Source organism: Alligator sinensis, unplaced genomic scaffold, assembly GCF_000455745.1.
Source record: "Alligator sinensis unplaced genomic scaffold, ASM45574v1 scaffold379_1, whole genome shotgun sequence".
NCBI lineage: Eukaryota > Metazoa > Chordata > Crocodylia > Alligatoridae > Alligator > Alligator sinensis.
Genome location: NW_005842001.1, coordinates 2721866 through 2737765, shown reverse-complemented (window position 1 = coordinate 2737765; position 15900 = coordinate 2721866). Strand labels below are relative to the sequence as shown.

Genomic DNA, 15900 nt, shown 5'->3' with positions numbered 1-15900 from the left:
TGAGAGCCCTGGCAGATATGGCTGTGAGGTGCAGCTGGGACCCAGAGACTTGTCCAATGCGGGACTCTTGGTCCCAACTATGAATGAAGCTCACCCGGGATCAAGAGCCCTGTGTGGGTCTGGGTTCACCAAGAGCCCCATGCAGGCCTGGGGGTTTCACATACCCCTGAGCTTTGTGGATCACAGCAGCCAGGGCTCGGGGGTGTCACACGGGGCTCCCAGCTGCAGAGGAAACCCTGCTAGACATGCAAATTAAAGCTCAATAGCAACCAACCATACAACTTAGTACACATTTTTGAGGTCTAACTTTATAGCCGGTTTGAACTTTTTATTGTGTGATAGTTACTTTGCACATTTAGCTGGTCTCCAGGTAATTGTGCAACACCTGTAACACGTAGAGGGGGCCAAAGAGGCTTGTTTAGTAGCTCTGCCCATTCATTTTATAAAACCTGACTTTTGGAGACAGCGAGGTAAACTACAACTTCCTTCTTCTGATCTCCCATGTACTTATTTACACTTGGCTCCCATACATTTTTATCTCAGTAATACGAAGCAGATTGCTTATAGATGTTCTGAGGGTTCACAGATTTCATAGACATTAGGGCTGGAAGGGACCTCAGAAGACCATCGAGTCCAGCCCCTGCCCCAGGGGCAGGAAGTCAGCTGGGGTCAAAGGGTCCCAGCAAGATAAACGTCCAACTGACTCCTAAAGGAGTCCAAAGTAGGTGCTTGCACCACCTCTGGCGGCAGTCTGTTCCAGGCCTTGGGGGCTCGGACAGTAAAGAAGTTCTTTCTTATGTCCAGCCTGAAATGGTCTTGGAGGAGTTTGTGACCATTTGACCTTGTCATCCCTTGGGGCGCTCTGGTGAAGAGGCGTTCCCCCAGATCCTGATGTACACCCTTTACATACTTACAGGTAGCCACCAGGTTCCCCCTGAGCCTGCACTTTTCCAGGCTGAAGAGTCCCATAGCTCTCAGCCTCTCATCATAAGGCCTGTTCTCCTGCCCTCTGATCATGCGTGTGGCTCTCCTCTGCACTCTCTCAAGCGTCTCCACATCCTTTTTAAATTGTGGAGCCCAGAATTGGATGCAGTACTCCAGCTGCGGTCTCACCAAGGCAGAGTACATCGGGAGGATGACATCCTGGGATTTGCTAGAGAAGCATCTATGGATGCAAGCCAGGGTTTTGCTTGCTTTACCAGCTGCAGCACCACATTGGTTGCTCATATTCATCTTGTAGTCAATCATGACCCCCAAGTTCCTTTTGGCTGCAGTGCTAGCAAGCGTAGCACTACCGAGCCTATAAGCATGCTGCGGGTTTTTCTTCCCAAGGTGGAGCACCTTGCATTTTTCGGTGTTGAATGCCATCAGGTTTTTTCGTCCACCCATTTTCTGAGCCTGTCAAGGTTGGCCTGGATCACCAGCCTGTCCTCAGGTGAGGATGCTTGAACCCAAAGTTTGGTGTCACTGGCGAACTTGGCCAATCCGCTTCTGACACCAATGTCCACATCATTAATGAAGATGTTAAAGAGTACAGGTCCAAGAACGGAACCTTGGGGGACCCCACTGGTCACGGCGCACCATGATAATCGACTTTGGGCAACTACCACTGGGTCCGACCTCGGAGCCAACTCCCCAGCCAGCGGACTGTGATGTAGCCGAGGCCACAGTTGGCCAGTTTTTCTATATGATCATGGGATACCAGATCGAAAGCCTTTTTAAAATCAAGATATATGACATCAATCTCTTCTCCCTCGTCCAGGTGATATGTCAACTGGTTGCAGAAGAAGACGAGATTGGTCAGGCAAGACCTACCAGCAACAAACCCTTGCTGGCTGTCCCTCAGGATGTTGCCATCAGCCAGTTTGTCAAGAATGGTCTCTGATATTTTTTTTCCAAGATCTTCCCCGGGATATAGATTAGGCTGATGGGCCTGTAGTTCCCCGGATCTAATTTCCTCCCTTTCTTGAAGATAGGCACCACATTGGCCTTCTTCCAATCCTTGGGAACTTTGCCTGAGAACCACAACTTCTCAAAGATCTGTGCCAGGGGCTGAGCTGTGATGCTTGCCAGCTCCTTAAGTACCCTGGGGTGTAAACTGTCTGGGCCGGCTGACTTGAAGGTGTCCAGTCTCTTGAGGTGTTCCTTCACATGGTCAACAATGATGAAGGGTAACAATTCTCATAGCATTTAAGGTAAATCTAAACACATGGCTGGGGCTTACTGACTGTACTCATACCTATGTAGCTAGGAAATTTCTAATATGCTGTATTCCTGAAAACCAATTAAAAACATGCGATTGCAGGATGTGGATCAAATCCTATGTTCCAAAAGGTATAGTTTCATTAACTAGAAAAAAGTGATTTCTTCAATAAAGCTCTTTCAAATGCATCTTCAAGTTATCTGCTTGGACTTCCGGGATTTACTGGAAAACTGCTGGGTTTTTTCCTGTGACCTCCTAGGATGTAATTAGGCCTTAGTCTTGCTATTTAATCAAGTTAATTTGTTATTTAACAAGTTCAAAATTCTCATTTTTTTTAGTCTCGTATAAATTCCAAAATAGCCATGTTTTTGCAATACATTTTTCTCTACAGTTATAACCCGTGTTAACTACGAACACAGAGTGTAGCTGCTTCGACTCATTTATTAGTTTAAAAAACTGGCAGCTCCAGTCCTGAAAAAAATTACATATATGAGAAGAGCTACAACTAGAACTGTATGAATTTTTTCATACATTTTCCCAATGAAAAATGGAGATTGGGAGAAACAAAAGACACATGATTTTAATGTTTTAAAGATAAAACATAATACAAGTAATTCAAGTAGGTCAGTTTGAATAGTTTCGAAACAATTTCAATTTTTCATTTGAAGCAACTTTTTTCAAAATTCTTTAATTGTTTTTAAAGCATTCAACAGTTTTTAAGGAGCTCAAAACCTTAAAAAAAAAATTTATTGACCTTCTATGGACTTGTGGATGAGGAAGAGCAATGCATGTGATTAACCTCCACTTCAATAAAGTTTTATGTGGTCTGTCATGATCTCTTGATATGTGAACCAAGGAAACAGATAAGGTAGGTGAATTACTGGCTGAATAATTGTGCTCAGAGGAACAGCACTGATGATTTAATGTCAAACTAGGAAGAGGTATCAAGTACATCTTCCCAGGCATCTGTCATAAGTCCAGTACTTTTCAATATCTCCATTAATGTCTTAGACAATGGAATCAAATGAAGCCTTATTACATTTGCAGATGACACTTAATTGGATGGGAATAGTGGCACTTTAGAGAATGAAGTTACGATTCAAAACTACCTGGATAAATTAGAAAAATGGTCTAAAATAACTAGGATGATATTCAATAAGGACAAGTGCAAACACACAAATACAAAATGGAGAACAAATGGCTAGGCTGCAATACTGCAGAAAAGGATCTTGGGGTTATACCAACTCAACAGCAGAATAGGAGTGGACAATGTAATACTGTTGGAGGTAAAAAAACAAACAAACAAACAAACAACTAACAGCATAGCAGGCTGTATTAACAGAAGAGTTGTATGCATGTCAGTTGGCATGTCTATATGTGCTTTTATGCGCACTTAATGTGTATTAGCCTAATGCACATTAAGGTGATTTAGGCACATGTCCACACGTGCATGCACCAATGCACACTAACATGGATGTGCAGACCAACTTGGGACTGAAGTTAGTCCCAAGTCAATGGACATACACCACATTAATGCACATTAGTGCATCTCCATGCTCGCTAATGCAATTTAACTATTCATGCAGGTATCAAATTTAGGCTCAAACAGCCTCAAATCAATATTTTTAAAAGCGCATTAAAAGTGCGCACATGTAGACATGTGCCCTTAATGCACCTTAAAAAATTTGGGCTAATGCACATTAAATGTACATGTGTAGACACACCCAGAATGATTCTTATATTCTAGTCATCAGAGCTCAGGCCAGATCTGCAGTATTGTGCCCCGTTTTGGGCCATGCATGTCAAGAACATTATAAACAAATGGGAAAGTAGCCAAAGTACCAAAAATTATTATAGTTCTAAAAACCATATAAAGTCACAAAATGTTGAAAGATTTGGGATTATTTCGTCTGGAAAACAAAAGGAGTGGGGAGGGGGAGATCTGACAAAAGCCTATAAATACAGAACTGGTAGTTGTAAAAAAGAATTGGGATGAATTATTCCCTGTGTCAATAAGGAAAGGGACAAGTGGCTTAAACTGGAATGTAGGAAATCTAAATTAGAAAAGAACTTTCCAATGATGAAGGCAGGCAAGGTTGTTTGGGCAGATGCGATATCTTTTATCAGACCAACTGAGTAGTTGGAACGAAGTTCTTTGCAAGCTTTTGGGCACAAGTACCCTTCTTCAGGCACAGGGAGACTCTGCTCTTGTTTTGAGAGCTCCAAGAAAACAGAGCAACAGTAGAGTCTCCCAATGTCTGAAGAAGGGTACTTGTGCCTGAAAGCTATGTCCCTAGACCAACACAGCTACAGCCAGAAACCCTTCTAATGATGAGGCAGTTAAGGCTGAAACAGATTACCTAGAGAGACCTAGGGAGGTCTCTCTCTCTGGAAATTTTAAGTTGTAGACAAATATTTGTCTGGCACAGTGTATAGATGATCCTTGATCAAGTGACACGGGAGTTCTTGAGTCCCTTCCAGCCTTCTTTCATTATCCTATGACCCAAAATTAATTTTCCAATCTTTTGTCCTCTAAAAAAATTATAAAACAATCCATTTTGTTCTTAAAATGGATTTTTCTGAATTTGAAATTGCCTATGAACCCAAAATTGCATTTTTAACTCAGCTGTTCTGGCTGTGGTAGGATTTGGGCAGGGGAGAGGGAAAGGGGCTTTTGGATACATTTTCTACTTAAAAGCATATTTATTTATACAAAGAATGCATTTTGTACATAGTCCTGCTCCCACTGGAGGCTAAAGCAATTTTGCCATGGACTTCAGTGCAAGAAGAACTGCACTTGCCTCTTGTAAGCAGCAACCTTTTATGAGCCATCACATGTTTTAACATGCAACTTCTTTCCCATTCCTGTTTAATAATTTACAATTATAGAAATAGCAAAAGGAGGATACGTTACCCCAGTGACATCCATAACCTTAATAGCAGCAAGCTGTCCTGTCTTAACATGACGACCCTGTCAAAGAGAAAATGGAATAGTTTAATTTTTCATTGCTTCAAGTTACACACTGGCACCAAGAATTCAGTAGATTGGATGGTCATATTGTCTTCAATAAATTACTAGCCTTTCCTGATAGGCCCATAATAAGTACTCTCCTTCATAAAACGCGTCTCAGAATGTGTCACTATAACATTGTTTCAACAACATCCTTAAGCAATCTTACTTCTTTGGCAGCACTCCCAAAAATTTAGGTCATCTTCTTGAGCATCCATGATGGGAAACATATTTTCCCCCCATATGTTCAGTTTGTAAAGGATTCAGAGTGCTTACTACACCTTCACTGTAAAAAGAGCTCAGTTACTGTCCCTCAATTCTGAAGGACAACATGATTCAAACTCCCATTTTAGGTGTTGAACAAAGACCACCCCCCTGTCCACGCAATTATGAATAAATGTCCAATAAAGTACAGACCGACACTAACTCCATTGCACTGCTGTTCTGAACAGGCACGTCCGACCACCCTTCAGAGCAGCACGGTAATATGCTGGGACAGCTATCCCTTGATCACGCTCTCTCTCTCTCTGTGATCAAAGCTACCAATAATCACTCAGTCAAAATGTGAACTTAAGACATGTGGGGTGCAATACATTACAAGGCTTACAAGAGAATTTAATACCGTTCAGTGATTTCATTGTCTCCTCTATGTTCTGAGCAGGGCTTCGACCACATTGACATTTTCAGCAACAAACTACCTCAACAAAAACATTAAGGATTTAAAAGAGATCGTTCTTCTTTCAGTTTAATTTTTTTTTCAGCCTGAAACAATAATTCACTTCATGACTGAGCAGATGAATGACTAATATACCTCTGAAACTGCACTTTGATGCTAAATGAGGTACTAGGCGTGGAACAATTAGAAGAATAGGCTTCATTTCATTTGATGTGGGCACACCACAAAATGGAAAGGGTGGTTATACAGCCTAACTGTCAGCTTCTGATAAGATGAGCCCCCAGAACTGAATGGGGCTCAAAATTAGTCACCTGCTTACACTGGGAAAGTATGTCAAACCATGCATGGATTTAAAATATTGGCCAGACATGAGAGGGAAATTAAAGTAATCACCTGACTCAAACTGATTACTAATGGTAGGTATTAGCACAGTTACACCGAACATTCATGCAGGACACCAAAGATAAAATATATTTGTCCACCACTTTCAGTGGTCAACCTTAAGGCATATTTAGAAGTGCTTTTTCCACCATTTAACCGATACCTACACCATATATTCAAACAACCTGATATTACTTGCTTGCGAAAGGCATTTAAGCAAATAGGCATAGATATTAATCCTGCCTTATTCCTCCATTCCTTGCAACAGGTGGAGCCTTTTGGTTTTTCAGTCACTGATAAAGTTAGCAAAGCTGTGAGAAGGCAGCTGTTGTGCAACATTCAACTCGGCCATCTTGTAACCAAAAAAAGGAGCAGAAGGGGAAAAAGCTCCAAAAAGGAAGTGAACTGACAATGGACTTTTAAAAATAACAAAACTGCTATCAAGTAAACCACAAAGTAAGAGCTGCTACCAGTCAGCATGTGTCAGCAGATAACGTCATAGGTTCTCAAAAACAAACCCTGCTGGCAGTAAAACAGAAAAGCTGAAGTGTAAAGAGCAAGGCTCTGACAGGACTCATTTTCCTGATCTTTACAGACTATGAGGCAGCCCCTGAAAGGCTAGGTCATGTGCAAACCATCCTCTTTCTCATTATTATGAGACAAAAATAGATTGTGGTTTAGCATGTAAAGTACCGCATTTTGCTCTGTGTTTATTTGCTCCCCACCCTCCATCAATGAATCACACAGCCTTATATCAAAACTCTTCTCAACAAACAGTCCCCCCAATTTTCTGTTTGAAAGAGCATATGAGCAGAATATAAACAAGAAAGAAAACTGAAAGAGTGCCTCTCCTCTAAGGAAGTCTGTGGGCCAGTATTTTTATGCCTTGGTGCTACACAAAAGCGCTCACACATTTTCCCAACTGTTGTTCGCAATACAGTAGCACTTTGAGGCCTCACTGAATGAGGCAGCATACACGATGCATGCCGTGGCAGCTCCTGTCCTGCAGAACTTACCACTAATAGACAAAGGGGAAATAGAGGCATGAAGAAAAGGGATTTGGTCAAGGTCACGATCAGTCAATAAGCCACAAGAAGAAGGCTGGTTTGCTGACCCACCATCTCGTGTTCTGTTCGCCAGACCATGCTGTCTCACTTAGATTTTGACCACAAGGCCTTGCTACTTGAGGTTTAGGTGCGGCTCTCCTGCACTCTCATAGCAACTTTTAAAAGGAATGCATGGCAATTTGGAGGTGGGGGTCGGCTAACAGGGCCCAACAATCCCCAGATCCATCAGTCTGGATACTCCAGGCAGGCTGGGAGCAGGTGCACTGGAGGCACTGAAGAGTAGAGCTCTGCTACACTCCATCTTTCCTGGCCTCTCAAATTAGTGAAAGGACCTTGGACAGTGAGAGCTGCTGGGGACTGAGCAGTGCAGGGTAATGGTCCTGCCAGAGGAAAGATATAATATTAGAGAAAATGTAAATACAGATGAGATTCTGCTTTAGGAAATGCCTTCCTAGCAGCTATCACATTCTTCATTTGTATGAGCTGAACATTAATAGAACAGAACGTCCAAGCTGAGGTAGCAGGTTTGCTTTGTCCTTCCAGAAGTATATCACATGGAAATATTCCACTTTTTTTGGTCTAACATCAAGCTCTGCAAATTATATGAATAAAACTGAGCCACTGGAGAGGATCCCAGAGTCCTGGGGGAACAGCATTACTGTTCCGTATTTCAGGACATGTGCTTGGGTACACAAGAGAAGAAAACTGGAATAAGCGTGCAGCCGGACATTGATGAGGCACACTAGGCACTCTCAGCAACAGCAGAACTGAGGGACCTCTGGTCTGATTGCATTTTGGGGAAAGAAGAAAAAGCCAGAGGAATGAATGTTGGTATCTATTGTGAAAGTAACTAAGTTCTCAGTGTCAAGTTGTTCCAGAATGAAAATAGCGTAACAGCAGAACTTGTCCACATAGGTTTGATGCTGAAACTATCTCCAGGGTCTTTGGGGACAGCAGGTCTTTCAACATTCCAGTAACACTTTCCTGCAGATTACAATCATCTACAGCTTTGCCTCGTCCTTAAGAGGGTACAGATTTACCATTCATTGCCTGGCATTAGGCTTCTCCTCCCCTAGAATTTATAGCCACAATAACACTGGTGGGTGGACTCTGTACAAAAAAACAAATCTACAGGCTGCAGGGTGATTTCTGAGAACACTACTGCATTTCATTCCATCTAAATGCTTATTTCAGTAGGGAACTAATTCACCCACTAGGATTTCTTGCTCATTTAATGATGGGATTTATGCAGCCAGAGCAGCAGTACATATTCCAATGGCAGCACTGTTTACGATTCAAAAAGTATGGCCCAGTTTAAATTTAGAAAGACAAAGAGAGGAGCAACAGCAGGTTTCAGGGCTCCTATGTTGTTTCAACCTGTACATGCAAAAATGTCTACTAATTGAACACTGGTGGGTTTTATTATGCCTAGTGTTGGCAGGAATAAACTAGAAAGGAAAAATGACTCAAGGAATCAACTTCTTCAGCCACTGGTCACGGCGCACCACGATGATTGATTTTGGTAGACTACCACTCTCTGGGTCCGACCTCGGAGCCAGTTCCCCAGCCAGTGGACTGTGATGTAGCCGAGGCCGCCGTTGGCCAGTTTTTCTATGAGATGATCATGGGATACCAGATCGAAAGCTTTTTTAAAATCAAGATATATGACGTCAATCTCTTCTCCCTTGTCCAGGTGATACGTCAGGCAGGCAAGACCTACCAGCAACAAACCCGTGCTGGCTATCCCTCAGGATGTTGCCATCAGCCAGTTTGTCAAGAATGGTCTCTGATAATTTTTTCCAAGATCTTCCCTGGGATAGAGATCAGGCTGATGGGCCTGTAGTTCCCCGGGTCTACTTTCCTCCCTTTCTTGAAGATAGGCACCACATTGGCCTTCTTCCAACCCTCGGGGACTTCGCCTGAGCGCCACGACTTCTCGGAGATCTGTGCCAGGGGCTGAGCTGTGATGCTTGCCAGCTCCTTAAGTACCCTGGAGTGTAAACTGTCTGAGCCAGCTCACTTGAAGGTGTCCAGCCTCTCAAGGTGTTTCTTCACATGGTCAACATTGATGAAGGGTAACAATTCTCATAGCATTTAAGATAAATCTAATAAACTAGAAAGGAAAAATGACTCAAGGAATCAACTTCTTCAGCCATTACACATATACTCTGGCTACTAAGGCACAGGAATGCAATTTAATCAGCAGCACCAAAAGGAATATCTCCAAGTAAATGATGGAGCAATAGCTGTCCTGAAGGTGGCCACTGATGACATGTAATGAAGAGGAATAGCCCCTTTCTTACTGCTTTTCTCCACCTATCCATAATGGGCAACATCCCAGTCCCACTGAAATCATTAAGTAAATTCTTCCTGGCTCCACTAAGATCAGGTCACTCAAAATTATTATGCGCTACTATCTTGTCTCCTCAGTAAAAGCCCCTAGACAAACACTGTTAAGTATCCATTGGACATTGTTTTTAGAAAGAGTTGGGAATATGTAGAATACCATATATTTAGATAGCACAATTTAGGAAACCAAATCCCAAATTTACCCTTATTTGCCCTGCTAGTGCACCAAAGTTACGGCATCTTCATTAGTGTCAACAGAGTAACGGTGGGGATGCACTTGGATGCAATCAAGACTTACCGAGTCTTCAGGAAATGAAAGCCATGGTAGGGGAAGCAATTTGTGACACTGAAAACAGTGTATTTCCTGTTCTGTTTTTGACAAACACATGGCTTGCAATGGGCCTTGGGGTCTTTAATTCACATCTTTGACTTGGAACATTACAGTGTTACAGAAAGTAATTCTGGTGTTTCACACAACTGACAGCTCCATTAGTGAATACAGTAGAAAGAAGAAAAAAGAATAGTGGTGCTGTCTGAATCTCCTGGGGCTGTCACAATACTTATTTATTCCATAGCTCCTGTATAGCAATGCATAACCGAACGGTAAAGCTAGCAGCTCTGGAATTCTGGGCTTGACTCTGAGCACCCACCACTCTCCTTTCCCTCTATTCAGGATTTTCATGATTTATATATAAGCAGAATAAAGTAAAAATACCCAGTTAAGATGCATTTAACTGAGGGGTTCTTTTTTAAATTCAAATTACAGTCAACACCATATTTTTGCTTAATTGCCTGCTTGAGTTCCTTTTTGGCTCCCACCTAAAAGCTGCTTCTGCTTCTCAACATGTGTGAACAGCCGACTGCAACTAGGAATTTTAGAGCCTTCTGACAGTCGTAACTATGCTGCTGAAAACAATGCATTGATTTATGACCCTGAAGTGCTGGGAAAATCTAATATCAGTGATTATATACTCTAGTTTCCCATCCTCCTTCAGTGTTTATGGGACCAACAGAAAAACACCACCTTTCCTCTGTGAAATCATAGTGGGATTTTAACAGTCCTAGTTAAGACTATACCAGAAAATTCATACTGAATTTTAATCCAGGGATGGTGGAATTTTGCTTATGATTTAAAGCCTTATCTACAGTACAAAGTCCTAGCAGTGTAGTTATATTAGGGCACAAGTTCATCAACAGAAGAGGGATCCCGTCAGCAACGGTGGTTTTCTTTTCCTTAATACAGTTATAAACCCAGTCCCTTTAAGACCTATGATATTCAGTGTTGTTGCTGAGACCATCATTATGAATAATAAACAACAACAAAAATGTAATACAACTTGTGTTGAAAAATATTCTCTGCACTTTAAGCCAAAGTTAGATATTCCTTATTTTGAACTACAGTCATGAAATTCTTACCTAGGTTACCCAGAAATGATGCAAGTACCATGTACAATACAAGAATTAAGTTAGCATCCTAATTTTACATACTGAAAACCCTTGTGTATTAGCAACCGCATCCTGTGCTTTGTATGTGCAAACTTAAGTGAAAGCTGAAAAAGGGACCTTAGTATTATTCCAGTAGTGTTGCCACTGTTTGTTTCAACAGCACTTTATTTTAATGGAAACCCATAACGAGTCTGGCTTAGGACACCAAGATGACATTTCTTCACAGCAGATCTGAACTCAGGATGAGTTGAGGTATCTAAAAAACTTGTGCCAAGTGCTAAAATTGCTTAGTGTGAACTCTGCACTGCCACAGAGAGGTTACAGATTGGTACTTAGACCTGATCATAAACCAAAGAGCTTCAGACCGTTCCAGCCAGAACCAAGGCTGCCGTTGCCTTCAAATGCTGTCAAATACAGACTTGACCCTAACCAAAGAAAAAACAGATCCCATTAGTTCAGAAGAATACATGGGAGCATGTTTTCATACATTGAGCTTTTGGAAAGGAATAAAATTACTTTTGCTAAGGCCAGAATTCACTATGCTGGACCTCCTCTTTAAAGGGCTTGACATTAAGCTAAAACAGAAGCCAATGGAAAGATTCTCATTTAATTAAATGAACTTTGGGTCTGGTAATAGCACTGACAAAAGAAAGAGTGAATGTGAAAGTTCCCAAAGAACTTGAAAGATACTCAGACCATCAAAGACACTTAAGGCTACTGAAAACACTTTTTGAGCGATACAGCTGTAGCATTTATCCTACATACAAGCTTTGTTTGGGAACTTGCATGTGCATTGCCTTTCCTCATATTATCCATTCTCTTTAACTCCATTTTAAAGACAATGATGTTGCCTTGGCTTGTATCAAAGTGGATAAATATTCCATGCATCAAGGACCAGAGCAAGCAAATTTCAAAACTACCTTAAAGCTTGGGAGACCCCGTTTCTGGGAGCAGGGCATTCTAGAGTTTCTCTCGGCTCTTTCTCCCTCAACTCCAGACTATTTGCCAACCCTCCAACCACCCAAAATTCAACCTTCATCACTCATGTAACCACCTTCCACTAGGCACAAAAGCCAGGACTGATTGAGAAAGTTTACAGAAGGGAAGAACAAGGCTGCTAGATCTGTGTGGCATTTAACTTGGCCTTTGACTTTATCTTGAGCTTTGCATAAGGATCAATCAGCAGAAAGCTGTGGCAGGATTAGGGTCTCTCAGGCTTCCCAAGAACAGCAAGGGAAGGTGAAGGTCACAAGATAGCTCAGAAGGGCAAAAAAAAAAAAAAAAAAAAAATACTTTAAAAATTTGGAGATCAGTATCTCCTACAAGGTCAAGTTGGATGTGGGGAATGGGGCTGCCAATGTAATGGGTCATATTTGGGTATGGAAAAGGCCACTTGTTGCCATAAGAGTCCAGGTAAGAAGGAAGGAGATGAGAAAATCATCATCAGTCTCTTTGCCTCAAAAAAACAGCAGTCCTTCTGTGTATTCAGAAGCACCTGTCACTATAGTAATGTAGAAATTCCTGTGCATGTTCCACACCAATCTGTGTTACATTTGGAGTTTAACAATATATATTATCGCTTTGAAATAACATGTGCATCTGTAGAACCTTTGATCTAAACACACAGGAGTTCTCCTTTAAATCAATGTTAGAACCGAATGCCTGCATTCCTCTTCCATGTAACCACTCACAGATTTATCAAAACACTACTTGCATTTTCATTTAGGATATATTCCCCCCTACTGTGACCAGCAGGAAGGCAATGCAAGCAAGGGTTAAGCCAGAAAAAAAGCAGCTGCAGTCAATAGCCTACAAGAAATCCTACGTCTTTCAATTCTTCCACTCACTGGCAATGGCAGAATAGACCACTGTTGTAGCCAGTGCCTGCCCCCCACCATCAAAACGACTCACCTGCTACAGGGAACAAAGAAACAGCATCTTAGTTTTGCTTTTTTATTAAAAATGAACATAGGAGCCTAACATTTTCAAGTGGCTACTGGGTTCTGGTGTCTCTGTTTTTATGGAACTCAAGTTAAGAAGATGTCTCAATGGATCCATTTTCAATGGGAAGGTGGGGGCAGCACTTCTTCAAAGCCGGGATTCCCAAAGAGGTCTCCACTTAAAAATGGAGACACTCAACATCACTAGTCACTCTTGAATAATCAGGCTGCAGACCCTAATTAGTTCCCTGTTCCTTGCCTCCACACCCTTTGTCTAACCACAGAGGAGCTGAGCACTCAAACCTCCTATTGGCTTCATCTCTCACTAACTGGTCAGAGAATCTGAAGTCAAGCCATAGAAGTGCTTGGATGCTTAGTACCCACAATCAAGGCCAGATTTTTCAGAAGAGCTAAACTCCCATTCAGACAAGGTTCCTTGGGTGGATCTGATATCTTTTATTAGACCAACCCAAATAGCTGGAGAATAGTTATTAAGCAAGCTTTCGGGTTCAAAAACCCTTTGTCAGGCTAAGGATGTTTCAGCAGTTGGTGTGTGCTCTTCCTGGATGGAATGAAGAGTCCCATTCAAACACTTAACTAAACAGCTAGGTTTAGTGCACCATGTGAGAGTTTGAATACTTGGGTCTTTTGAATCAGGCCACACGTTTTTAAAACTGTCATTTGAGAATGGAGGAGCCCACACCCAAAAAAAAAATAAATCACTGGAATATGGCTCTCAAGGATTTGTAACTTTTTTACACTAATAGGAACAGAACCTAGGATTCAACCTGCAACTATGAGACCATACTTCCTTCTCCAGACCATGTTTCTGACTGTGACATGCAATGTCCCAGCAGGGTCAAGGAAAGCTAAAGACAGCTCAGCACCTGTTAAAACCCTGTCCTGCTCCCATTAAAAGAAAAGCATTGTTTTGACTTCATTAGGATCATTGGCCCCAAGGCTCCTAAGGAAATCATAATAATGACTGAACAAAAGCTCAGATCTTCCACTCATCAGAGGAGCTGGGGAAAGTACCTACTGACACCCTACGGAAGGTGTATGGTGTTCTCATTGCAGACTATGCTGCTTTGCACTCCTGTCTTTGGAATAAACCAAGTAGTATTGATTTTGTTTCTTGGTCTCATACTGATATGTGACAGTGTTTCCAGCAAGGTGTCTAAAGGATTAAGCAGATGGGCCTACACTGTTTGCTACAGAAAATGCTGAATAAAATTGCAGCTGCTGTCACTGAAAGACAATTGTTGCAGCCCCTTTGAATCAGTACAGCATACATCTAGTCTCTTGGATGGATAACGTTCCCAACTAATGGAATAACATTTCCCTTCTGCATTCAGAAATGAAGGTGATCCTCCTTTATAATGGCATGCAGTAACAATAAGGATATATTAATTATTCTTTTAAAATTCTGTATTATTCTCCATCCACATACAGACTATTTACTTTGGGACTCTTTACATCTAACATTGACAGATTTAAAAAGGCTGTGAAATTTATATTTCAGCTCATCATATCTTTAGAGGCCATGCCTGGTAAAAATGAATGGCAGATATGTTGGAAAACATGCTTTGCTTTGAATAAAATACAAGCATTAGCTTTTCTGGCAGCACCTGTAAGGCTACCGACAGACATTACACAAACTGCATTAAGTGATCACAAACTGGTTTAAACTTGTAACAGAACATAATTTCAGTGCACATAAACCAGTTCCAAAATGGCTGAAACTGGTTTGAGATAAGTCTGGTTGAATGTAGTATTGAATATAAGCTCAGACTTAACTGACTGAGCTCAAACCGGTTTATGCAATGCCCTTCCGGGTTTAAGTTAAACTAGAGTCCCCCAGCATCCCAGCATGCTCTCTAGGCTGGGCTCTGCTCCAGTTGAGCAGGGCTGGCCCCGCCCCACCCCTCTGCTCCTCAGCCAGAACAGGGACAGGCAGGAGCAGGGTCCTGGGCTGAACTGGCTACAGAGGGATTTAATTCTCCCTTCCTATCCCACCGTCAGGGACCTGAGCCAGGCGCTCCCCCATCACTGCTGCAGCAGCGGGGCTGGGTGTGGCGAGACGCCAGCCAGCATGGTCCCTGAGGCAGAGGGGGCAGGGAGGGGGCTCCTCCTCTACCCCCTCTGCCCCTGGGGGACTGCAGCCAGATCTGCCCACCCTGACCGCTGCCGCTGCTCAGTGGCTGCTTGGGGCAAGTGGCAGAATAAACCCCCTCCTTCCCCCTCCACTGGATGCTGGAGGGAAGGGGGCAGGAGGGGGCTTATTCTGCCACTTGCCCTGGCCACAGAGTGGACAGCAGTGGCAATTGGGGCAAGCAGACCCCGCTGAGGTCCCCCAGAGGCAGAGGGTGGAAATAAGCCTGCTCCCTGCCCCCACCTAAGGGGCCCTGCCAGCTGGACTCTGGCCCTGAACCCACCCAGCCACTGAAGCAGCGAGGGGAAAGCAGCTGTGATGGGGGCAGCAGCCTGTCATGGTTTTCTGGAACACGAGCCCCTTCCCAGTGGGTGAACGCCCACCCCGCAGTGCAGCCCCAGCTGGGAAGAGGCTCACCCTCCCTGGACACCGTGACAGTGGCTGCTACTCCCATCGCCAGCTGGACTCTGGCCCTGAACCCACCCAGCCACTGAAGCAGCGAGGGGAAAGCAGCTGTGATGGGGGCAGCAGCCTGTCATGGTTTTCTGGAACACGAGCCCCTTCCCAGTGGGTGAACGCCCACCCCGCAGTGCAGCCCCAGCTGGGAAGAGGCTCACCCTCCCTGGACACCGTGACAGTGGCTGCTACTCCCATCAAGAGCTCTCCCCCCTTGCCG

General features: G+C 43.1%; 1 protein-coding gene across 7 annotated transcripts in view; it reads right to left on the bottom strand.

The window, feature by feature from the left end:
- The window catches only part of TNIK (TRAF2 and NCK interacting kinase), a 326733-nt gene that overhangs the window by 135904 nt on the left and 174929 nt on the right, over positions 1 to 15900 (bottom strand). For all 7 annotated transcript variants that reach the window (XM_025201756.1, XM_025201754.1, XM_025201757.1 and 4 more), the window contains exon 3: positions 5118 to 5174. In XM_025201756.1, coding sequence (XP_025057541.1) covers positions 5118 to 5174 — 57 coding nt within the window. The remainder of the gene's footprint in view (positions 1 to 5117; positions 5175 to 15900) is intronic.